This window comes from Brienomyrus brachyistius, chromosome 4 (genome assembly GCF_023856365.1).
Source record: "Brienomyrus brachyistius isolate T26 chromosome 4, BBRACH_0.4, whole genome shotgun sequence".
NCBI lineage: Eukaryota > Metazoa > Chordata > Actinopteri > Osteoglossiformes > Mormyridae > Brienomyrus > Brienomyrus brachyistius.
Window position 1 is genome coordinate 35,823,025 of NC_064536.1, and position 24,560 is coordinate 35,847,584.

Sequence of the window (24,560 nt, forward strand, 5' to 3'; positions counted from 1 at the left end):
GCTCCGGACCCCCCGCGACCCAGTAGGATAAGCGGTTTGGAAAATGGATGGATGGATGGATAAATTAATGTTAATGAAAGGTTGGATAAATTCAGGAACACAAACAAAAATAAAGAGTGAAGAAAGTAACACAACTATACAAGCATATAAAATCTTAGTGTGTGCTTGGATGGGTGCGTTCCAAAGTATATGTACATGCGTGCTCAATTGTGTAGGCGAGATGCGGGCTAATGTGCGCATGTTGTGTGTGTGTGTGTGTTGTGTGTGTGTGTGTGTGTGTGTTGTGTGTGTGCGTGTGTTGTGTGTGTGTGTGTTGTGTGTGTGCGTGTGTTGTGTGTGTGTGTGTTTTGTGCGTGTGTTGCGCGTGTGTTGTGTGTGTGTGTTGCGCGTGTGTTGTGTGTGTGGTGTGTGTGTTATGTGTGTGCGTGTGTTGTGTGCGTGTGTGTGTGTTGTGTGTGTGTGTTGTGTGTGTGTTGTGTGTGTGCGTGTGTTTGTATGTGTTGCGTGTGTGTGTGTGTTGTGTGTGTGCGTGTGTTGTGTGTGTGTGTGTTGTGTGTGTGAGTGTGTTGTGTGTGTGCGTGTGTTGTGTGTGTGTGTGTTGTGTGTGTGCGTGTGGTGTGTGTGTGTTGTGTGTGTGTGTGTTGCGCGTATGTTGTGTGTGTGTTGCGCGTGTGTTGTGTGTGTTGTGTGTGTGTGTTGCGCGTGTGTTGCGTGTGTTGTGTGTGTGTGTTGTGTGCATGCGTTTTCAACATGGAATGTACTAAATAGAGTAGGGAGGCCGCAACCACACTCCACAAGAGCCAGAGGTCGGCGGAGACAGGCCCTGGAGGCCCAGGACGTCCGCAGCCCCGGAAGAGCACGGAAGAGCCGGGCCCCACGTCCCAATAACAGCCGCGCCTCCACTCAGGCGGGGGAAGAGGGCGGTTCCAGCCCCTGCAGCCAAAGGGGCATGAGCCCCAGAGAACCAGAAGCAACAGGCAGGCTTTTCCTTACCTCCAGTTTGGTATGTATATTAAAGCACAAGGAGTTTAAGTCTCACTAAAACATTTTTACTCTGTCATAGGATAAAAAAACTCTGGAAGTTCTGCAAGTTTTGGAATTTCAATGATTATTCCTTTTCAAGTTTATCTCATAAATATTTAAAGCTTCTAGTATATGTTTAAAGTTATAGCTGTGCATGTAAATGTACTGACAGTCAGCTGTGAGGAACATTAAAGGCCTAGGCAGGGGAAGGGCATTCTGAATCAGTTTTTCTTTTCTTTTTGGAGAGGCTGGTTTTTGTGGGTCGGTATGGAGGAAACAATTGAATCTGTCACTATTTATGCTCAGACATCTGCACACACCGGTATGGCACACCCGTCTTTGTCTTACTGAGGAATCAAGGCTTCCTTCTCCCTCAGACCCCTGAGGAACCGGCACATAGAAGCTCCTCCCAGCAGGGGTGGGCAAGCAGGATAAACAGGCAACCTGCACTTCTCCAGGGTCATTGTGGAACTCACTGTCGAGAATCAAGATGGGCAGCTTCTCTGTGATGGCTCTGCTCTTCCCGCTTCTCCTGCTGGTGGTGAGCGGAAGCCTCAACACGACAGGTAAAGATGTGTCTTAGGGGACAGGCGAGACCGAGATCAGACCGGCTCCTCCAACGAACAGACCGCAGACTCTTCTGCTGAGAGTCGAAAATCGGTTGTGGTGCAGTTCAGACTGGTCATTGGTTCACTGTCTCTTCTGAGGCAACCTGTGCTACTTATTTTAGGTGTTGCAATATATAATATTTTATATACTATAATATTTTAGATCATGTGCTTGACTGTGAATTAAGATACTTTGTTACCATTTTATTTTTGTTTGTGTCATATTTTTAAGGAATACATAAAATATTTTCTATTAATTTAAAAGACATTATTCATATTATTTATTAATATTAGGCTAAACTGTATTTTTTTGTCTTTCCCTCACACTATTATGTGGGGGTTTAACGAGTGACTTAATCCTCACTGCAGTCCAATAATGTGCCATTCAGGAAACCTGGATACCCTAAATGTCACATCCCCCCAGCTGTAAATTCTCTGGCCTCTGCCTTCGAATCACCCTGACACTGCGTGCTGATTAGATAACATTTTACTTATGCCAGATATAATTTCTAACAGGTACTAAAATGCTCACTGGTATTTTGCCCGTGTGTCTTGGTGGAGTGGTGGCTCTGAGGCTAAGGGTCTGTGCCAGCACCTGGAAAGTTGCTGGTTCGAATCCCGTGAATGTCCAGAGTGATTCTACTCCATTGGGCCCTTGAGCAAAGTCCTTAATCTGCAATTGCTTTGTCCCGGGACGTAAATCTACATCCAGCCCTATAAGGAGGTCCTCCAACTTACAGGGAAATACTTGGGGGTTGGTGGCAGAATTTGCACTCCAGCCACTGGATAAAAACTCACACTGGTCACACCGGACTTATGTGTTGCTGAGGTGTCACGCACTGCACGGCTGCACTCAGGTTCTCATTCCTGAGGTGGTTTGTTGCACTGTAATCAGTGCGAGCTCCTTACCGCTCTCTCAGAAGTATTGCTGCAAGATTTGAATGAGACCACACCTGTCATCAATAACACTGACGTTTTACGACGTCTGATTCCTGGTATGCTGTAAAAATTACTATTATATATATATATATAATCTGTAACACTGAGAGACAGACATTTAGAATGTGACGGGTCTTTGTAAGTGTGTCACAGACTTTGACATTTTGAGTAACTTCAATATCACTGAACCTAGTGACACAGATCCTGTACTTTTTTTGGGTTGGAAAGCAGTAATAATTCCTACTATATTGCAATAAAAGTTTATGTTCAAATAAGACGACAGCATTAAAAATCACACCTTCATTATATATGAATTCAATGCTGTAAATTGTAAAAGTGCTGTAAAGGTGTCATTCAGTTTTGAGTTGCAGTGATGTATGTATGTCTGTGTGTGTGTGTGTGTGGGGGGGGGGTGGGAGTGGGGAGGCACAGTATTGTGGTCTCGTACCTCTGGGCTTGGGGGTCCATGTGCGTCGGAGTGCTGTACAGGTTGGGCCTGAACTGCCGACAATGTCAGCTGACAGGGACATTGCAGTTTCTGCTGCACCAGCTGGGTCTTCATAAACACATGTGGCTACTGGCTGCAAAAATAGTGCAGTGTCTATATTTACTATTTTTACTCCAAGTTGGGGGAGCCAAACTTGACAATAAAGAAGTTTTACTGAAACCATGACAAGAAAACAATGTCAAAAGTGTGGTTGGGTGTAAAACAAACACCTGCATATTTGCCTTTTGACTGGGGGAAAATGAAAGCGAAAGTACTATTTACTCTGGTTTCAATGATCAAACAGCAACCCCAATCCAACCGGACAAACAGGGTTAAGGTTAGAGGACCAGGCCCGACTCTATGCCACTTCCAAAAAATGTTGCAATGATATAAAAAATGTAAATAAAAACAGAATTCTCAGACACTGAAATGGATGGATTGGAGGAAGGATGGACAGTCGGGTGTTTTCACCAGTCACTTCACATAGCTGGTATTTTTTTCAGACATCCTTACACACTGGCAAGGCACCCTCACTGTGTTTGGTCTTTAGGCATTCTTGTCAAATTATTGCCCTTCATGTCATCAAGGATGCCTTCTCATACACTAAATGCTGACTGGTATTTGCATGTGTGTCTCTGGAATAGCGATGCTAGATTCCAATGGGACCACACCTGACTACAATAACACCAAGACATTGCCACATGTGACTCCAGGTATGTTGTAATAATTACTTTTAAATATAATCTGTAACACTGAGAGACAGTCACTTGTAATCTGACTGATGATTTGCATGTGTGTTTCAAACATAGTACTGTATGATTCGAATGAGACCACACCTGTGTACAATGGTACTGAACCCTTTACCACCACCCCCTCAACTGTTACGCCTCAAGGTAAGCTGTGATCATTCCTATTAAACTGGGTTATTGTTCCAATAATAAAAACACCCTCAAGATGTATGAATTCAAAAGGAACTGTGACTAATACTTACTAATAGCTTAACAGTGTAATTTAATTGTGATCATTTGTGTGGGTGGTGTGGTGGCCCAGGAGACACCATTGTCGCCTCCCACCTCCAGTGTCGGGGCTTTGAGTCCCCCCTCCACCACCTGCATGTGTGCAGTTTGCATGTTCTAATTGTGTGGATGGGTTTCCACCATGTGCTCTGCCGTTCCCCCTACAGATCAGCAGTTGTGGAGGCTGCTCTCACCATGATTGTGTGTTTATCCTCTGATGGACCGACATCCCATCCAGGGTCGCCCCCTGCCATGTGGGACCTGGGGTAGGCTCCAGGCCCCCTGTTACTCAGAGCTGGACAAATTAAATGATTATATGTTTTTTCAAAGGATATTCAATGAGCTGCAGGCAAGACCCTCCCCTGTGCTGTATGTCATATGACTGGAGCTGCTACAGGGGCTGCCACTGTGACGTGGGGTGTCTGAGACGTGGGGACTGCTGTTCCGACTTCAAAGAGACCTGTGTGACAGGTACGGCCACCGAGCCTTTGTCTGAATAACCCTCCATCGATGTTTTCGCTGACAGAGCATTCCGTTTACTGAATATGAGATTCCTTTTGGTTAGCAAGGAATTTTTTAAAAGCTTTGACACCCTCTTCCCTGCCAACTGCAGTCAACAGTTTCCTCTGTCTTCAGGTTTTCTGAATGAAACGACCGACTTGCCCACCAATGGCACCAACATCACCAGCTCTGGGGACTTCAATGCCAGCTCGCAGTTTCCCATCTGGTCCCTCTCAGGTGGGGCAACATCACGCCTCCATAGCATGACTCCATAGCTCTGGACTTCGTGTAATAAACCACAGGCTGTTCAGGCTCTAAAGTTCAGAGAACATTTAACATGTGAAACAGATGGACACCTTTACCCAGACGGACAGCTTAATGCTTATCGCTGGATGATTCAGACATTTCAGACAAAATCCCTAAATAGTGTTGAAAATATGTGCAGTCTTCTGCGATGGCTTGGTGCCCCATCCTGGGATTTTCCCCCTACTTTGCGGCCGTAGTCTCCAGGATAGGCTCCAGACCCCGTGATCCTGGACAGGACCAGCGAGTAAAGAAATGGATGGATGTGCAGTCCTCATATTTACATTAAGCCTAGAAGCTTTGAAAATGTTTTATTTGTTGTTTTTTTCCATCACAGGCAGCTGCAAATCACCAGAACCTATGTGCTGCTATTGGTATGACTATAACTGTTACAGGGGGTGTTTCTGCGACAATGCATGTAAGAATAATGGAGACTGCTGCCCTGACTACGAATCCACCTGCTCAGGTAACTTGTATGTTCCTCAGCCATCATCACCATTGGCAAATCAGCCCTTTCTGAGATCAGCAGAGACACGACATGGTGGGTTTACCAATGGGCGGTGAAATAGGTTCTCTCTTTTCCAGTGACGGTGTTGCTCAACTTGAATGTTAGGCTCCTGGTTCCGACTGCTGCAAGCGAGTATGAAATAGACTCGGCACTTTACTCGGTGAGTACTGTGTCTGCTCCGCGTTTATGCGCTTGTGTGAGCAGCCCTTTGTGTCCGATGTGATGGTCGGGTGTGTGTGCACCCTGCTGTAACATAATCGCACCTCATTGTGGACGGCAATTTCGCTCGTGCAGCTAGAGATTATAGAACATGCACCTAAAATATTTGGCCAATGCAACATCTTCTTGAATGTGAATGTGTAAGACCACAGACAGACTCTGGCCTGCCAAGGCTCAGGATACCTGTTCACATGGTTACAGACATGTTTCTGGAGTCAAAAGGTAAAACCGTCGAGGTAGCAGACTGACAAAACACATCTTCGTTGTGTGGTGAGGGACGTGGTGGTACCACAGCGCCCCCTGCTGACGCTTATACTTCTGCCACAGGGTGCCGCTCAGCTTGATCAGGCCTTACAGAGTCGCTACAGCTACTGGTGGTACTACTACAACTTCTATGGTTTGAGGGTCACCAGGATTGCGAGGAAGCCCTGAACGATGCTGGTCCCCAGGCTTCCTCTCCACCAACATGGATGTCAACTTCAAATATTTTAGGCTACAATCAGCCGTTTATTTTGGATGATTTTTACAATGATTTTGATGATTATTTTCTGCCTCTGTCACCCTGCTGTTCACGAACTCATTTTAGATTCCCAGGACACCAAAATAACAAAGTAAATAAATGGGCATGATAAATTACGATATTAAAATAATGAGCTTTGTTTCTTTACATTTTCTTGCTTCTTCCTGACTTAGCATGATTTAGCACTTAGCATGTCCGGGGGCCAGCTGGTCCTCCGTTATATGGACTGACAGGAATGAGAGATGAAACGTCTGGCAACAGATAATTAACCTCCATGATTGGGGACCCCATTTCTCCCATTCTAAAACATCAACTAAAATAAATTATATGCAAATTAACTTCTTTCTGCCACATGCCACTGACTGTGTAATAAATTTGATACAAATAAATAATTCATATAAATGTATTTCTTTGGATTTTATTTGTTAAGAAAGGGGATGAAGGATGTGTCCCAGGGGTGCTGTAGGGGGTGCTCCAGGAGTATGGGGTATGGGGTCTGTTCTTGCGGGCCATCAGGTCCCTGTGCAAACACAGTGAGAGTTTGGTTCACATCGCCAGCAGTAAGTCAGACTCTGAGTGGGTGCTGGACTCCACCAGGGCTGCCCTTTGTCACCGATTCTGTTCAAAACGTTTAAGGACAGAATTTCTAGATGTAGCCATGGGGTGGAGGGGGTCTGGTTCGGGGGCCTCAGGATCACATCTTTGCTTTTTGCAGATGATGAGGTCTTGTTGGCATCATCGACCGGTGACCTGCAGCATGCACTGGGGCGGTTTGCAGTTGAGGGGTCTAGGTTGCGGATCAGCACCTCCAAGTTGGAGGCCATGGTGCTCGAACCAGCAAAGGATGGATTTCCCTCTCCTGGTGGGGGATGAGTTGAGGTCTTGTTCACAAGTGAGGGAAGCAGGGAGCGGGAGATCAACTGACAGATCGGTGGAGTGTCGGCAGTAATGCGGATGCTGTGCCGTTCTGTCATGGCGAATAGGCAGCTGAGCTGAAAGGCAAAGCTTTCAATTTACCGATCGATCTACGGTTCCTACCCTCACCTATGGTCAGGAATTCTGGGTAGTGACCGAAAGAATGAGATCGTGGATACAAGTGGCAGAAATGAGTTTCCTGCACAGGGCGTCTGGGCTTAGAGACAGGGTGAGGAGCTCAGACAGTCGGGAGGAGCACTGAGTAGAACCGCTGCTCCTCCACATTGAAAGGAGCCAGATGAGGGGGTTTGGGTATCTATCTAGGATGCCTTCTGAATCCTCCCTGGGGAAGAATTTAGAGCATTTCCGTCCAGGAGGAGGCCCAGGGGCAGACCCAGGACACACTGGTAAGATTATATCTCTTGGGTGGTCTGGGAGCAGCTGGGTGTCCCCCAGAGGAGCTAGAGGAGGTGGCTGGGGAGAGGGAGGTCTGGGCATCTCTGCTCAGACTGCTGCCCCCGTGACCCAACACAAGAAAATGGGAGAGAGAGAGAGAGAGAGAGAGAGAGAGAGAGAGAGAGAGAGAGCAATCAAAGTTGTATGTATGGGTAGCAGGTGTATATATGCTCAGAAAAAAAATAATTGAACATTAAAAGATCTGCAAATTAACAGTAATAAAGGACTTTTCTTGTTGTTTCTTGCTGGACACCCAGGTGAACCTCTCCTCAGAGGCACAGCAGCCATTCCATTCATTCATTAAATTTCAAAACCAGCTCAGTGAATTAGTTATCTTAATTACTTAAATAACTCAGTGAGGTATTAATAAGCCAAAACAATTATCAAAAAAGAATAAAAATAACAAAGAAAATAGTAAAAAAAATAATTTGGTCTATTGGATGGCTACTAGAAATGGTTAAGCTTGTTAAGCTGTTTACACCAGCATGTATAAATCATTTAAACATCATTTTCATTGACAACCTCAGAATTTTTTTAGTACTGTGTATATAGGATAGGATAGGATAGGATAGTACTTTATTGATCCCACAGTGGGGAAATTTGCGTGTTAACGCAGCTCCAGACAGCTAGTAAGAAAGTTTACAAGAGTAAAAGAATATAAAAATACAAGAATAAGAATACAAATAAGAAATAATATGAAAAGATAGAGCACTAGTCCAATACTAGTAATAATGTCTATGTGACTATGTGTAATAATGACTATGTGTAGTGGGTTGTGGAAAGTGCAAGTAGTAATAAATATCAACTCTATAACTACTATATCTACAATTAACTACTGAGGTAGTGCTGGGTATTGGCATGTACATATATACACCCGTTCTATGCACCTACATCCATACATACATACATACATCCATACATTATATACAGATATGCCTCTACATATCTGTAGATACATAACCATAAATATACACATATATATGCACAAGCCCATACCTCTACAAGGTGCGTTATGTATGAGGTGGTAGGTAATGGTGACTCATGACATCCTTGTGTTATAGAATCTAACTGCTGTTGGGATGACTGATCTGCGAAAGCACTCCTTCCTGCAGCGAGGGTGTATCAGTCTCTAACTGAAGGAGCTGCTCAGCGCACTCACAGTCTCATGCAGGGGGTGATGAGGGTTGTTCATGATGGATGTCAGCTTTGCTAACATCCTCCTCTCACCCACCACCTCCACAGTCTCCAGAGGGCATCCCAGCACAGAGCTTGACCTCCGCACCAGTTTATCAATTTTGCTTCTGTCCCTTTCCGTGCATCCGCTCCCCCAGCAGACCACTGCATAGAAGAGGGCGGATGCCACCACAGAATTATAGAATGTCCTTAATAGGGTCCTGCATACTCCGAAGGACCTCAGTCTCCTCAACAGGTAGAGTCGACTCTGGCCCTTCTTATACAGGACGTCCGTATTTGTAGTCCAGTCCAGTTTATTGTTGAGGTGAACACCCAGGTACTTGTAAGAGGCCACTATCTCGATGACTTTTCCCTGGATGCTCACCAGTGTTGGAGGGGGTGCCTTCCTCCTAAAATCAATGACCATCTCCTTCGTCTTGCTGGCGTTGATTTGGAGAGCATTGGTCTCACACCAGCCGACAAAGTCACTGATGCCCCCCCTGTATTCATGATTGGTCCTGTCTGACACGCATCCGATGATGGCCGTATCATCCGAGAACTTTTGTAGGTGGCACAGGTCCGAATTATAACGGAAGTCAGAAGTGTACATGCTGAACAGGAAGGGTGAGAGAACCGTGCCCTGCGGCGCGCCAGTGCTGCAGATTACCGTCTCGGACACACAGTTGTGGAGCCTCACATACTGTGGTCTGTTGGTTAGGTAGTCGATGGTCCATGCAGTCAGCTGCTTGCCTACACCGGCTCCTTCCAGCTTCCCTCTCAGTAGTGCAGGATGGATAGTGTTGAAAGCACTGGAGAAGTCAAAAAACATGACTCTCACAGTGCTCCCTGCCTGCTCTAGGTGTTCGTTGCAACATGTAGATGACAGCATCATCCACCCCGATTCCAGACCGGTATGCGAACTGCAGGGGGTCAATTGCTGAGCTCACCAGTGGGCGAAGGTGGTGCAGGATGAGCCTCTCCAAGGTCTTCATCAAATGAGAGGTCAAGGCCACAGGTCTGAAATGGTTGGGCTCCTTGGGGTGTGCAATTTTCGGCACCGGGATGACACAGGAAGTCTTCCACAGTTCAGGAATCCTCTCTAGACTCAGGCTCAGGGTGAAGATATACTGGACCACCTGACAGAGCTGGTCTGCACCTGAGCAGTCTGGCGCAGATTCCGTCAGGACCTGCTGCCTTCCTTGCCTTCATCCTCTTGAGCTGGCACCTCACCTGATGATTTGATTTGATTTGATGAAACCCTTTATTGCTGTTGCAATATACCATGTCACTAGTCACGAGTACCAGCGAAAAAACTGGCCATCAACCCGACCATCGACTGTGAGGCAGATGTCAGGCTGGGCTGGGTTACAACATAAGAACATAAGAACTATACAAACGAGAGGAGGCCATTCGGCCCATCAAGCTCGCTTGGGGAGAACTAAACTAATAGCTCAGAGTCAAAATGTTATCTAGCTCTGATTTAAAGGAACCCAAGGATTCAGCTTGCACTACATTATCAGGAAGGCTATTCCATACTCTGACTACGCGCTGTGTAAAGAAGTGCTTCCTTAAATCCAGCTTGAAATGTTCTCCCGCTAATTTCCACCTATGGCCACGAGTTTGTGTATTTAAACTAATGCTGAAGTAACTATTTGGTTGAACAGCATCCAAAGCTGTTAGAATCTTATATACCTGGATCATGTCCCCCCTCAGTCTCCTTTGCTTGAGACTGAACAGATTTAGCTCAAGTAACCGTTCCTCGTATGACATTCCTCTAAGACCAGGAATCATTTTTGTGGCCCTACGCTGCACCTTTTCTAAGGCCACAATGTCCTTTTTAAGATATGGTGACCAAACCTGCACACAATATTCTAGGTGAGGTCTCACCAAGGAATTGTATAATCTTAGCATTACCTCCCTTGACTTACACCTGGAGATATACCCCAATATCCTATTGACCTTTTTTATTGCTTCCCCACACTGGCGAGAATGGGACATGGAAGCATCAACATACACACCAAGGTCTTTCTCATGATCAGCTACCTTTATTTCAGTGACACCCATGAAATACCTGTACTTTATATTTCTGCTCCCTAGATGGAGTACCTTACATTTATCGACGTTAAATTTCATCTGCCAGGTATCGGCCCAGTCACTAATTAAATCAAGATCCCGCTGTAGCTGCTGAGCCACTAATTCAGTATCTGCTACACCACCCACCTTGGTGTCATCTGCAAATTTCACCAGTTTACTGTATATATTGGTATCCATATCATTTATGTAAATTAGGAACAATAGTGGTCCTAAAATCGAACCCTGCGGTACCCCACTATGAACGCAAGCCCACTGTGACATTGTGCCTCTTATAACTACTCGCTGTTTCCTATCTGTTAACCAGTTATCAATCCAGGTTGCTACGGTACCTAAAATACCTGTCGCTTTGAGTTTAAGTAGGAGCCTCTTGTGGGGGACAACATCAAAAGCCTTTTGGAAATCTAAGTAGATGACATCATAGGCCTTCTTATCATCAACCATATGAATATTTAATCAGTACTAGGAGTCAGAGGCACAGCTAAGGGCTGCTGTGTAGCTCAGAGGATCAGTGATCTGCACCCTGTGCCTGGCACAGCATCATTAGCACAGCAGTCGTCTCACTGTCGGGCCCTTAAGCAAAACCCTCAGCTCTGACCCCCAAAATTGTACAATTCATAGAAAGTTAGACGGGGGCTTCAAAAACCAAAGGATTGCTGTGCACTGGGGCAATGTGTGGCTCAGCCGCTTAGCCTGCTGTGCCTGTGATTGGAAAGTCACCAGATCGAGCCCCAGGCCATTGGGCCCTTCAGCAAGGCCCTGATGCCCCGAAATGCTCTAAGGGCACCACATGAATGGGCCGACCTGCACTCAGACCCCAAGCGTTGCTCATAAATGTGTGTGTCAGGTTTAAGTGTGTGTGTGTGTGTATATATATATATATATATATATATGCACATACACACACACGCACACACACACCCTACTTTTACCATTGTTGCCCCCATTTGGCCCTCACACTGAACCAGCTGGGCCCTTTATCTCTTTTAGCCTTTCGCTGCTTTGCAGCGACATGCTTTTCCTAAGCCGACTTTCAGACCCGCCAATGTGCAGGGGGCCTGTGACCACAGAAATGAAAGGGCTTGTTGGCTGAGGCAGCTCTTTATTAGCCACAGGCTGCTGGTGTGACAACAGGAACAGGGGCACGAACGACTGAAGAAGCCTGACTCACATGCTCACTGCGATGTGAACCAACAACTTAGCGATGCACAACCATGGCCAATGCGAAGACTGCAGGGACTTGCTCAAGCAGGTGTATGGGTGGACACTTCATTAATGTCTTTTTCCTGGTTTTAGCTTAAATAGTCTTTGTTTGCGGGGGTTAGGAAGCTGATTAGAGACGCTTCTCATTCTACTTGGTGTGTGGTTTGCTGCTCGTCTCCACTCTCCCAGCCCCCCACCCCACCACCACCACCACCGCCGCAAGTAGAAACACACTCTTTCCACTGGTCAGACGTACGCTAAGACGCCCCTGTATCTCCTCAGAGTTCTCAGAGCTCTACCTCCTCCGTTGAGTACCGAGGATTTGTGTCGCCACGCCAGACAGCCACTCTCCTCAGGAGGCACCATCTAAGCATCGGAGTAGCCAGACAGGGGCCCCGAGCCGCTCCTCAGGGCTTGCCCTGTGAGGCGTGTCTCAGTGAGTCATGGGGGGAACAGTGACATCAGCAGCACCAGTATTGGAAATGGAAAAAGCGTCCCATCAAAAGGGCAAAGTGAGTGTACGATGCGTGCGAGCAGGGTGGAAAGGATGTCTGACGGCGTTGGAGGTTAAAAAGTCTTCCCACTGCAACATTTTTATATTGTTTACTAGCTGCACTACCATGGGCACAGAGCAACATCTTTATAAATTTCATCCATGAAACTCATCACGTTACAGCCTTCAGTCCAGTGCACTGATCACTACTCCCCCCCCCCTGCTGTTACACTAATTACTCCCGCAATATCAATTCAAGTGTTGTTTTTATTGAATTCTTGTTAAGAAAATTTAATCTCCAAACAAACAACAACCCTTTAAATGCACTACACAGAACAACTATGTTACAGTAAAACACACCATAAATAGCCTATGAATAAGTGTAACAGAAATCCTGCAACTGGTATAAAACACAATAGAGATAACATTATGAGAGGCACACGTCTTCATTGAGAGGTGATATCCTACGCTGTGTGGGTCATAAGCAGCACTGAAGAAAACATTAATACAATAAACTGTAAGATAGCAGGTGTTGCCGTTATAATAGGGATTATGCTAATGTACATTGACATCTATAGAAAGGTCTTCAACTTGATGGCACAGGAGAAGCTTTTAAAAGTGTCCTCCAGGGATACGCATATATCCTCAGCTCATTCCCTGCTTTCAGTCTCAGTCCAGTCGGGCACAAAGTAAAGCTTAAAGTCCAGAGTCACTCAGGTAGAAGTTACCAGATTCTAGATCCACCAGCACACTACTCGCTGTTTCCTATCTGTTAACCAGTTAACCAGGTTGGGGGATGGGGCTGGCTCACATGTGGGTAGATATGTAGATGGGGGTGGAACTGGGTGGTGGTGTGAGGAGAGCTCAGGTAACAATGGAATTTCACCAGGACGGAGGGGGGACAGCATAACGAGGGGAGTTGATGGAAGCTGGGGGGTGGGGGAGGTGGTTGATGGTCCTGAGTCGAATCTGTTGAAAAAAAGATTCAAGTCGTTGGCCCACCTCTGGTCAGCAGACACTGTGGCTCCTCCAATGTCTTTGAAGTGTCCAGAGATTTTTTTCATGTTCCTCCAGACTTCTCTGACATTGTTTTGTTGGAGTTGGTCTTCCATCTTCTTCCTGAAGTGCTTCTTGCCATCTCTACCCATTTGAGATCCTTTTGAACTCTCCTCAGCTTTTCCGTGTCACCAGATCTGAAAGCTCTCTTCTTCTCATTCAGCAGAGCCTTCAGTTTTGGGGTCACCCACGGTTTATTGTTAGAGAAATACCGTACCTTCTTGGTAGGCACAGTATTCTCAACACAGAAGTTTATGTAGTCCGTGACGCAGTGGGTGAGGGCATCGATGTCCTCACGTTGAGGCCTGCAGAGTTCCTGCCAGTCCGTGCATTCAAAACAGTCTCTCAGGGCCTCACTGCATTCCTCAGACCAGAGCCTAATCACCTTCCTAGTGGGGGGGGGGTTTCTTTTCACCATAGGGATGTAAATAGGTTGCAGGATGACCAGGTTGTGATCTGAGTGGCCAAGCGGGGGGAGGGGTGCTGCACTGTAAGCCTGCTTTGTGTTGGCAAACAATAGGTCCAGGGTTTTGTTGTCCCTTGTCTGGCAGTCCACATACTGGGAGAAGTTAGGGAGAGTGGCAGGTAGTGAGGCATGATTGAAGTCCCCAGAGATAATAATGAGGGACTGCGGATGTGCCGTCTGTAGCTGTGAAACTGTGGAGTGAATGTGCTCACAGGCTGTTGTAGCATCGGCCGAGGGAGGGATGTAGACAGTCAGCACAACAACATGAGAAAACTCACGGGCCAGGTGGTATGGCCGAGCGCTAACTGCTAGCAGTTCAATGTCTTTAGTGCAGCGCTGCTCCCTCACGGTAATGTGACCCGGATTACACCATCTCTTATTTATGTACATTGCTAGTCCCCCACCCCTCCTCTTACCACTCTCCCTGGCGCTCCTGTCCAATCTAACCAGTTGAAAGCCATCCAAATTTACAACGGAGTCCGGTGTGTGGTCCATGAGCCAGGTCTCAGGAACAGCAGGAGGCTGCTCTGCTGGTACTCCCACTGCAGTCTGATTAGCGCCGTTAGCTCTTCCATCTTGTTGGGTAAAGATCTTACGTTACCCATGAGAATAGATGGAATGCTCGGTTTGTACCGTCTCCTTCTCTCCCGGTACTTCGCTCCAGCCCTGCATCCTCTCCTCCGACGCCGTAGTTCCTTCGGAATCTCTGGCCGCTCTTCCGGGAGTACCCTACTGTTGCGCAGCGCTAATAGCTGCTCCCTGCAGTAAACAGTGATATGGCTCACAGGTTCTCCCGATGCGGTGGTAAAAAGTCCAAAAAGGAGTAGAAAGCAAGCTCCTGCTCTCAAGAAACTTTGTGGGTCCATGTAAGATTGCAGTTGAAAGTTAACACGACCACGAGATTCGGGAAGAAAAACTTAAAGCAAACTTAAAAACAAGAAAAAAGAAAGAAACGAGCTGGGAGCTGAGGTAACTGGCTGCCTACCGTGGCGCCATCTTGGAAAAAAAAAAAATATATATATATACACAAACACACAAACACACACACACACACACACACACACACACACACACACACACACACACACAGGTAGTTCTTGCTTTCCGAGCTCCCAGTTTACAAGGTTATATGTTTACGTAATAAATCCCCGTTTACCCCATACTCCGCCTGTCTGCCTGCTCCTTTCCCGATCGCCCTGCCTGAGCGATCCCCCGCTCACGCAGCGATCCCGGCGAAGTGTGACAGAATGACGGACCAAACAAAGAGGAAGAAAAGGCAGAGGAGAGGGAGACCTGAGGAGCTGACGATCCGTCTGGGGGCTTGCTCTCTTGCCAGGCTTTGGTCCCGGACTGGGAGCGTGGAGGAGGAGGCACCCCTCCTGCTCCGAGAACTGGAGCCGGACCCCAGGGAACTGCCGCCGCCCCTTGAGCGGTATCACAGATACAGTGTGACACAGCTGTGACTTATATATATATATAATATATATATAACAAAAATGTCAAAAGTTTTGATTGCCTGTTATGACTCGTGGGTTGGACGGGCAGACTGGCAGGCAGGGAAGGATAAGGCAGGCAGGCAAAATACAGGGAAAACCGGTGATTTATTGAAGGGGAGACGCAGGGAGACGACTACGAACATAACATAACGTCAACTAACATGAATGACGGACACCCAACTGAGGGAGACGTGGACTGATATATGCAAGACAGGGTGAAATAACAGGGAACAGCTGGGCACAATCGTGGAAGCACTCGTGGATGATGAGGGGGTGTGGCACACACGAGGACTGGATGCGCAGGTCATGACAGAACCCCCCCCCCCCCCCCCCGCCCCCAAAGGCACGCACTCCAGGCGTGCCCCAAGGAGAGCGGCGGACAGGGTGAGACCGGGAGCACAGGACCTGAAAAACAAGAGCAAAACCATCAACGGGGGACTGGGAACAAAACAGACACACAGAAGAGGCACAGGGGCAAAAGCCAAGACAGGACCTGACAAAGAACGGGAAACGCAGACAGACAGAGGAGAAGAGGAGACACGAAGAGAACAGGCAGAACGAATGGGCAAGGAGTGAATGGAGGGAAAACAGGGGGACGAGGAGCAGAGACAGAGTCAAGTCACGTTTATTTATAAAGCACTTTAAAAACAACAATAACAGCTGACCAAAGTGCTGGACAAGCATGGAAATATGACCTGATAGATAAATAGAACATACAAAAAAATGAAATGTAATAAAATAAACAAATAAGTAAACAAACAAACAAACAAACAAATAAATAAATAAATGATGTGAAAAAATTCACGCTGAATTGAATTCCAGAGTTTTAAGACGAGATTTAAAAACAGCCTATGAAGGAGCCAGGCGTATGTGCAGTGGCCAGCCGTATGTGCAGTGGCCAGGCGTATGTGTAGTGGCCAGGCGTATGTGCAGTGGCCAGGCATATGTGTAGTGGCCAGGCATATGTGCAGTGGCCAGGCATATGTGCAGTGGAGGCAATGAGGGGGAGGCAATGAGGGAGCTGAAGGGGACACTGGCAAAGGCAAGGACGGAGGGGGAACCGCAGCAGGCGACGGCGACACCACAGCCCGCCAAGGCGACGTCCCCTGACGTGCCAGAGTGGGGGGACCTGCAGGCGATCGACGAGGCATCGGAGGCAGGTCCGAGACAGGGCGACGAGGCGTCGGAGGCGAGACCAAGGTAGGGCGATGAGGCTTCGAAGGCGGGACCAAGGCAGGGCGACGAGGCGTCGGAGGCGAGACCCGCAGGTATGGTGAGTAACTGACCAGGATCCCTTGGCGCTGGGTAGAAACCACCGCTGAAATCTCAAAAGAGACGCTCCTGACGGTGCTCTAAAGGCATTCGCGTTGGCATCCCGTTTACGGAGACGGCCTTTCCAACACTATCTGCTTCTTTTACTGCGGTCTAATAAAAAATGTTACAAAAAAAAAACAATTAACATGTTGGTTTTGATAGCCCAAATATATATATATATATATATATATAATCCTATTAAGTCTGATATTACTGTTATTGCCTGTCTGTCTGTCCACCTGCCCGTCTCTCTGCTTAAAAACCTGTCTGTCTGCCCTACCTATTCAGTGCTTTATTACTGGTACTGTAGACATCTTCTGGGTGCCATACCACTTGGACCTGAACCAGTGACAACATCAGCTGAGAGGAACATTAAAGACGTAGGCAAGGAGGAGTGAATCCAAGTTTCACTACAACAGCAGGTTGGCATTTTTATTACTATTGTCATGTCCCATGAAAGCTACAATTGAACGTTTTTAACGTTAATTCTTTTTCAAAAGAACAGCATTTGGAATCACAAGGGCATTCTGAATCAGTTTTTCTTTTCTTTTTGGAGAGGCTGGTTTTTGTGGGTCGGTATGGAGGAAACAATTGAATCTGTCACTATTTATTCTCAGACATCTGCACACACCGGTATGGCACACCCGTCTTTGCCCTACTGAGGAATCAAGGCTTCCTTCTCTCTCAGACCCCTGAGGAACCGGCACAGCGAAGCTCCTCCCAGCAGGGGTGGGCAAGCAGGATAAACAGGCAACCTGCACTTCTCCAGGGTCATTGTGGAACTCACTGTCGAGAATCAAGATGGGCAGCTTCTCTGTGATGGCTCTGCTCTTCCCGCTTCTCCTGCTGGTGGTGAGCGGAAGCCTCAACACGACAGGTAAAGATGTGTCTTAGGGGACAGGCGAGACCGAGATCAGACCGGCTCCTCCAACGAACAGACCGCAGACTCTTCTGCTGAGAGTCGAAAATCGGTTGTGGTGCAGTTCAGACTGGTCCTTGGTTCACTGTCTCTTCTGAGGCAAACTGTGCTACTTATTTTAGGTGTTGCAATATATAATATTTTATATACTATAATATTTTAGATCATGTGTTTGACTGTGAATTAAGATACTTTGTTACCATTTTATTTTTGCTTGTGTCACATTTTAAGGAACACATAAAATATTTTCTATTAATTTAAAAGACATTATTAATATTATTTATTAATATTAGGCTAAACTGTATTTTTTTGTCTTTCCCTCACACTATTATGTGGGGGTTTAACGAGTGACTTAATCCTCACTGCAGTCCAATAATGTGCCATTCAGGAAACCTGGATACCCTAAATGTCACATCCCCCCAGCTGTAAATTCTCTGGCCTCTGCCTTCGAATCACCCCGACACTGCGTGCTGATTAGATAACATTTTACTTATGCCAGATATAATTTCTAACAGGTACTAAAATGCTCACTGGTATTTTGCCCATGTGTCTTGGTGGAGTGGTGGCTCTCAGGCTAAGGGTCTGTGCCAGCACCTGGAAAGTTGCTGGTTCGAATCCCGTGGATGTCCAGAGTGATTCTACTCCATTGGGCCCTTGAGCAAAGTCCTTAATCTGCAATTGCTTTGTCCCGGGATGTGAATCTACATCCAGCCCTATAAGGAGGTCCTCCAACTTACAGGGAAATACTTGGTGTTGGTGGCAGAATTTGCACTCCAGCCATTGGAAAAAAACTCACACTGGTCACACCGGACTAGTGTGTTGCTGAGGTGTCACGCACTGCACGGCTGCACTCAGGTTCTCATTCCTGAGGTGGTTTGTTGCCCTGTAATCAGTGCGAGCTCCTTACCTCTCTCTCAGAAGTAGTGCTGCAAGATTTGAATGAGACCACACCTGTCTTCAATAACACTGATGTTTTACCACGACTGATTCCTGGTATGCTGTAAAAATTACTATTATATATATAATCTGTAACACTGAGAGACAGACATTTAGAATGTGACGGGTCTTTGTACGTGTGTCACAGACTTTGACATTTTGAGTAACTTCAATATCACTGAACCTAGTGACACAGATCCTGGGCTTTTTTTGGGTTGGAAAGCAGCAATAATTCCTACTAAATTGCAATACAAGTTTATGCTCAAATAGGACGACAGCATTAAAAATCACACCTTCATTATATATGAATTCAATGCTGTAAATTGTAAAAGTGCTGTAAAGGTGTCATTCAGTTTTGAGTTGCAGTGATGTATGTATGTCTCTGTGTGTGTGTGTGTGTGGGGGGGGTGGGAGTGGGGAGGCACAGTATTGTGGTCTCGCACCTCTGGGCTTGGGGGTCCATGTGCTCCTGTTTAAGTCGTCGGAGTGCTGTACAGGTTGGGCCTGAACTGCCGACAATGTCAGCTGAGAGGGACATTGCAGTTTCTGCTGCACCAGCTGGGTCTTCATAAACACATGTGGCTATTGGCTGCAAAAATAGTGCAGTGTCTATATTTACTATTTTTACTCCAAGTTGGGGGAGCCAAACTTGACAATAAAGAAGTTTCACTGAAACCATGACAAGAAAACAATGTCAAAAGTGTGGTTGGGTGCAAAACAAACACCTGCATATTTGCCTTTTGACTGGGGGAAAATGAAAGCGAAAGTACTATTTACTCTGGTTTCAATGATCAAACAGCGACCCCAATCCAACCGGACAAACAGGGTTAAGGTTAGAGGACCAGGCCCGACTCTATGCCACTTCCAAAAAATGTTGCAATGATATAAAAAATGTAAATAAAAACAGAATTCTCAGACACTGAAATGGATGGATTGGAGGAAGGATGGACAGTCGGGTGTTTTCACCAGTCACTTCACATAGCTGGTATTTTTTTCAGACATCCTTACACACTGGCAAGGCACCCTCACTGTGTTTGGTCTTTAGGCATTCTTGTCAAATTCTTGCCCTTCATGTCATCAAGGATGCCTTCTCATACACTAAATGCTGACTAGTATTTGCATGTGTGTCTCTGGAATAGCGATGCTAGATTCCAATGGGACCACACCTGACTACAATAACACAGAGACATTGCCACATGTGACTCCAGGTATGTTGTAATAATTACTTTTAAATATAATCTGTAACACTGAGAGACAGTCACTTGTAATCTGACTGATGATTTGCATGTGTGTTTCAAACATAGTACTGTATGATTCGAATGAGACCACACCTGTGTACAATGGTACTGAACCCCCTACCACCACCCCCTCAACTGTTACGCCTCAAGGTAAGCTGTGATCATTCCTATTAAACTGGGTTATTGTTCCAATAATAAAAACACCCTCAAGATGTATGAATTCAAAAGGAACTGTGACTAATACTTACTAATAGCTTAACAGTGTAATTTAATTGTGATCATTTGTGTGGGTGGTGTGGTGGCCCAGGAGACACCATTGTCACCTCCCACCTCCAGTGTCGGGGCTTTGAGTCCCCCCTCCACCACCTGCCTGTGTGCAGTTTGCATGTTCTAATTGTGTGGATGGGTTTCCACCATGTGCTCTGCCGTTCCCCCTACAGATCAGCAGTTGTGGAGGCTGCTCTCACCATGATTGTGTGTTTATCCTCTGATGGACCGACATCCCATCCAGGGTCACCCCCTGCCATGTGGGACCTGGGGTGGGCTCCAGGCCCCCTGTTACTCAGAACAGGACAAATTAAATGATTATATGTTTTTTCAAAGGATATTCAATGAGCTGCAGGCAAGACCCTCCCGTCTGCTGTATGTTATTCGACTGGAGCTGCTACAGGGGCTGCTACTGTGACGTGGGGTGTCTGAGACGTGGGGACTGCTGTCCCGACTTCAAAGAGACCTGTGTGACAGGTATGGCCACCGAGCCTTTGTCTGAATAACCCTCCGTCGATGTCTTCGTTGACAGAGCATTCGGTTTGCTGAATATGAAATTCCTTTTGGTTAACAATTTCATGATAAAGTCATTTAAAATATTTTTAAATCTCTTTGATGCCCTCCATCCTTGCCCACTACAGCCTGATGTCAACTGTTTCCTCTGTCTTCAGGTTTTCCGAATGAAACGACCGACCTGCCCACCAATGGCACCAACATCACCAGCTCGGGGGACTTCAATGCCAGCTCGCAGTTTCCCATCTGGTCCCTCTCAGGTGGGGCACCATCACGCCTCCATAGCATGACTCCATAGCTCTGGACTTTGTGTAATAAACTACAGGCTGTTCAGGCTCTAAAGTTCAGAGAACATTTAACATGTGAAAGAGACACCTTTACCCAGACGGACAGCTTAATGCTTATCACTGGATGTTTTGGTTGGCTTGGTTCCGCAATCAAGGACAAGGAATGAGGAATTGATGCTGAGCACTTATTGGAAAAAGGACAAAACCCCTAAATAGTGTTGAAAATATGTGCAATCTTCTGCAATGGCTTGGTGCCCCATCCTGGGATTTTCCCCCTACTTTGCGGCCGTAGTCTCCGGGATAGGCTCCAGACCCCGTGAACCTGGACAGGACCAGCGAGTATAGAAATGGATGGATGTGCAGTCCTCATATTTACATTAAGCCTAGAAGCTTTAAAAATGTTTTATTTGTTGTTTTTTTCCATCACAGGCAGCTGCAAATCACCAGAACCTATGTGCTGCTCTTGGTATGACGTTAGGTGTTACAGGGGGTGTTTCTGCGACAATGCATGTAAGAATAATGGAGACTGCTGCCCTGACTACGAATCCACCTGCTCAGGTAACTTGTATGTTCCTCAGCCATCATCACCATCGGCAAATCAGCCCTTTCTGAGATCAGCCGAGACACGGCATGGTGGGTTTGCCAATGGGTGGTGAAATAGGTTCTCTCTTTTCCAGTGACGATGTTACTCAACTTGAATGTTAGGCTCCTGGTTCCGACTACTGCAAGCGAGTCTGAAATAGACTCGGCGCTTTATGTGGTGAGTACTGTGTCTGGTCCGGGTTTAAGCGCTTGTGTGAGCAGCCCTTCGTGTCCGATGTGATGGTCGGGTGTGTGTGCACCCTGCTGTAACGTAATCGCACCTCATTGTGGACGGCAATTTCGCTCGTGCAGCTAGAGATTATAGAACATGCACCTAAAATATTTGGCCAATGCAACATCTTCTTGAATGTGAATGTGTAAGACCACAGACAGACTCTGGCCTGCCAAGGCTCAGGATACCTGTTCACATGGTTACAGACATGTTTCTGGAGTCAAAACTTAAAACTGTTGAGGTAGCAGACTGACAAAACACATCTTCGTTGTGTGGTGAGGGACGTGGTGGTACCACAGCGCCCCCTGCTGACGCTTATACTTCTGCCACAGGGCGCCGCTCAGCTTGATCAGGCCTTACAGAGTCGCTACAGCTACTGGTGGTACTACTACAACTTCTATGGTTTGAGGGTCACCAGGATTGCGAGGAAGCCCTGAACGATGCTGGTCCCCAGGCTTCCTCTCCACCAACATGGATGTCAACTTCAAATATTTTAGGCTAAAATCAGCCGTTTATTTTGGATGATTTTTACAATGATTTTGATGATGATTTTCTGCCTCTGTCACCCTGCTGTTCACAAACTCATTTTGGATTCCCAGGAAACCAAGATAACAAAGTAAATAAATGGGCATGATAAATTACGATATTAAAATAATGAGCTTTGTTTCTTTACATTTTCTTGCTTCTTCCTGACTTAGCATGATTTAGCACTTAGCATATCTGGTGGCCAGCTGGTCCTCCGTTATATGGACATGAACTGACAGGAATGAGAGATGAATGGAACGTCTGGCAACCTCCATGATTGGGGACCCCATTTTTCCCACCGTAAAACATCAACTAAAATAAATTATATGCAAATGAACTTCTTTCTGCCACTGACTGTGTAATAAATCCGATACAAATAAATAATTTATATAAATGTATTTCTTCAGACTTTATTTAAATTAAGGAAGGGGATGAAGCATGTGTCCCAAATTTATTGGGATCAACCTCCCTAGGAAGGTGTATGCCGGGGTACTGGAGAGGAGGATCCAGCCGTTGGTAGAACCTTGGATCCTGGAGGAACAATGCGGATTCCGACCTGGTCGCAGAACAATGGACCAGCTCTTCACCCTCAAAAGGATACTGGAGGGTTCATGGGAGTTTGTCCAACCAGTCTACATGTGGTCTGAGGACTTGGAAAGGGCATATGAGGGTGCTGTGGGGGATGCTCCAGGAGTATGGGGTATGGGGTCTGTTGTTGTGGGCCATCAGGTCCCTGTGCAAACAGAGCGAGAGTTCGGTTCACATCGCCAGCAGTAAGTCAGACTCGGAGTGGGTGCTGGACTCCACCAGCTGCCCTTTGTCACCGATTCTGTTCAAAACTTTTAAAGACAGATTTTCTAGATGTAGCCATGGGGTGGAGGGGGTCTGGTTCGGGGGCCTCAGGATCACGTCTTTGCTTTTTGCAGATGATGAGGTCTTGTTGGCATCATCGACCGGTGACCTGCAGCATGCACTGGGGCGGTTTGCAGTTGAGGTGTATGGGTTGCGGATCAGCACCTCCAAGTTGGAGGCCATGGTGCTCGAACCAGCAAAGGATGGATTTCCCTCTCCTGGTGGGGGATGAGTTGAGGTCTTGTTCAGAAGTGAGGGAAGCAGGGAGCGGGAGATCAACTGACAGATCGGTGGAGTGTCGGCAGTAATGCGGATGCTGTGCCGTTCTGTCATGGCGAACAGGCAGCTGAGCTGAAAGGCAAAGCTTTCAATTTACCGATCGATCTACGGTTCCTACCCTCACCTATGGTCAGTAATTCTGGGTAGTGACCGAAAGAATGAGATCGTGGATACAAGTGGCAGAAATGAGTTTCCTGCACAGGGCGTCTGGGCTTAGAGACAGGGTGAGGAGCTCAGACAGTCGGGAGGAGCACTGAGTAGAACTGCTGCTCCTCCACATTGAAAGGAGCCAGATGAGGGGGTTTTGGTATCTATCTAGGATGCCTTCTGAATCCTCCCAGGGGAAGAATTTTGGGCATGTCCATCCAGGAGGAGGCCCAGGGGCAGACCCAGGACACACTGGGAAGATTATATCTCTTGGGTGGTCTGGGAGCAGCTGGGTGCCCCCCAGAGGAGCTAGAGGAGGTGGCTGGGGAGAGGTAGGTCTGGGCATCTCTGCTCAGACTGCTGCCCCCGTGACCCGACCCAAGAAAATGGGAGAGAGAGAGAGAGAGAGAGAGAGAGAGAGAGAGAGAGAGAGAGAGCAATCAAAGTTGTATGTATGGGTAGCAGGTGTATATCTGCTCAGAAAAAAATAATTGAACATTAAAAGATTTGCAAATTAACAGTAATAAAGGACTTTTCTTGTTGTTTCTTGCTGGACACCCAGGTGAACCTCTCCTCAGAGGCACAGCAGCCATTCCATTCATTCATTAAATTTCAAAACTAGCTCAGTGAATTAGTTAGCTTAATTACTTAAATAACTCCATCCATCCATCCATTTTCTTAACCGCTTATCCTACTGGGTCGCGGGGGGTCCGGAGCCTATCCCGGAAGCAATGGGCACGAGGCAGGGAACAACCCAGGATGGGGGGCCAGCCCATCGCAGGGCACACTCACACACCATTCACCCACACATGCACACCTACGGGCAATTTAGTAACTCCAATTAGCCTCAGCATGTTTTTGGACCGTGGGGGGAAACCGGCGTACCCGGAGATAACCCCACGACGACATGGGGAGAATACGCAAACTCCACACACATGTGACCCAGGCGGAGATTCAAACCCGAGTCCCAGAGGTGTGAGGCAACAGTGCTAACCA

The 24,560-nt window shown here is 46.8% G+C and overlaps 1 protein-coding gene across 6 annotated transcripts; it reads left to right on the forward strand.

The window, feature by feature from the left end:
- The first annotated feature begins 1,418 nt into the window (after positions 1-1,418).
- Positions 1,419-22,680, forward strand: LOC125739681 (uncharacterized). 6 transcript variants are annotated; one of them, XM_049010049.1, is made up of 8 exons: positions 1,419-1,589; positions 3,711-3,770; positions 19,947-20,030; positions 20,484-20,624; positions 20,819-20,920; positions 21,377-21,505; positions 21,625-21,707; positions 22,094-22,680. In XM_049010049.1, exons 1-8 carry the CDS (start codon positions 1,514-1,516, stop codon positions 22,196-22,198), a joined length of 780 nt encoding a protein of 259 aa, XP_048866006.1. In that variant the 5' UTR covers positions 1,419-1,513; the 3' UTR covers positions 22,199-22,680. The 6 variants fall into 6 exon arrangements, with proteins under 6 accessions (XP_048866006.1, XP_048866005.1, XP_048866003.1 ...); XM_049010048.1 differs by lacking the exon at positions 3,711-3,770 and adding an exon at positions 19,791-19,850 and having other exon boundaries at positions 1,421-1,589; XM_049010046.1 differs by lacking the exon at positions 3,711-3,770 and adding an exon at positions 19,782-19,850 and having other exon boundaries at positions 1,425-1,589.
- The last annotated feature ends 1,880 nt before the right edge of the window (positions 22,681-24,560 follow it).

Excerpts from the sequence above, each read along its gene's own strand:
- LOC125739681 (XM_049010046.1), top strand. The coding sequence starts at position 1,514 with ATGGGCAGCTTCTCTGTGATGGCTCTGCTCTTCCCGCTTCTCCTGCTG. Across the intron at positions 20,625-20,818 it reads CAAAGAGACCTGTGTGACAG|GTTTTCCGAATGAAACGACC; the intron begins GTATGGCCACCG and ends CTCTGTCTTCAG. Across the intron at positions 21,506-21,624 it reads CTACGAATCCACCTGCTCAG|TGACGATGTTACTCAACTTG; the intron begins GTAACTTGTATG and ends TCTCTTTTCCAG.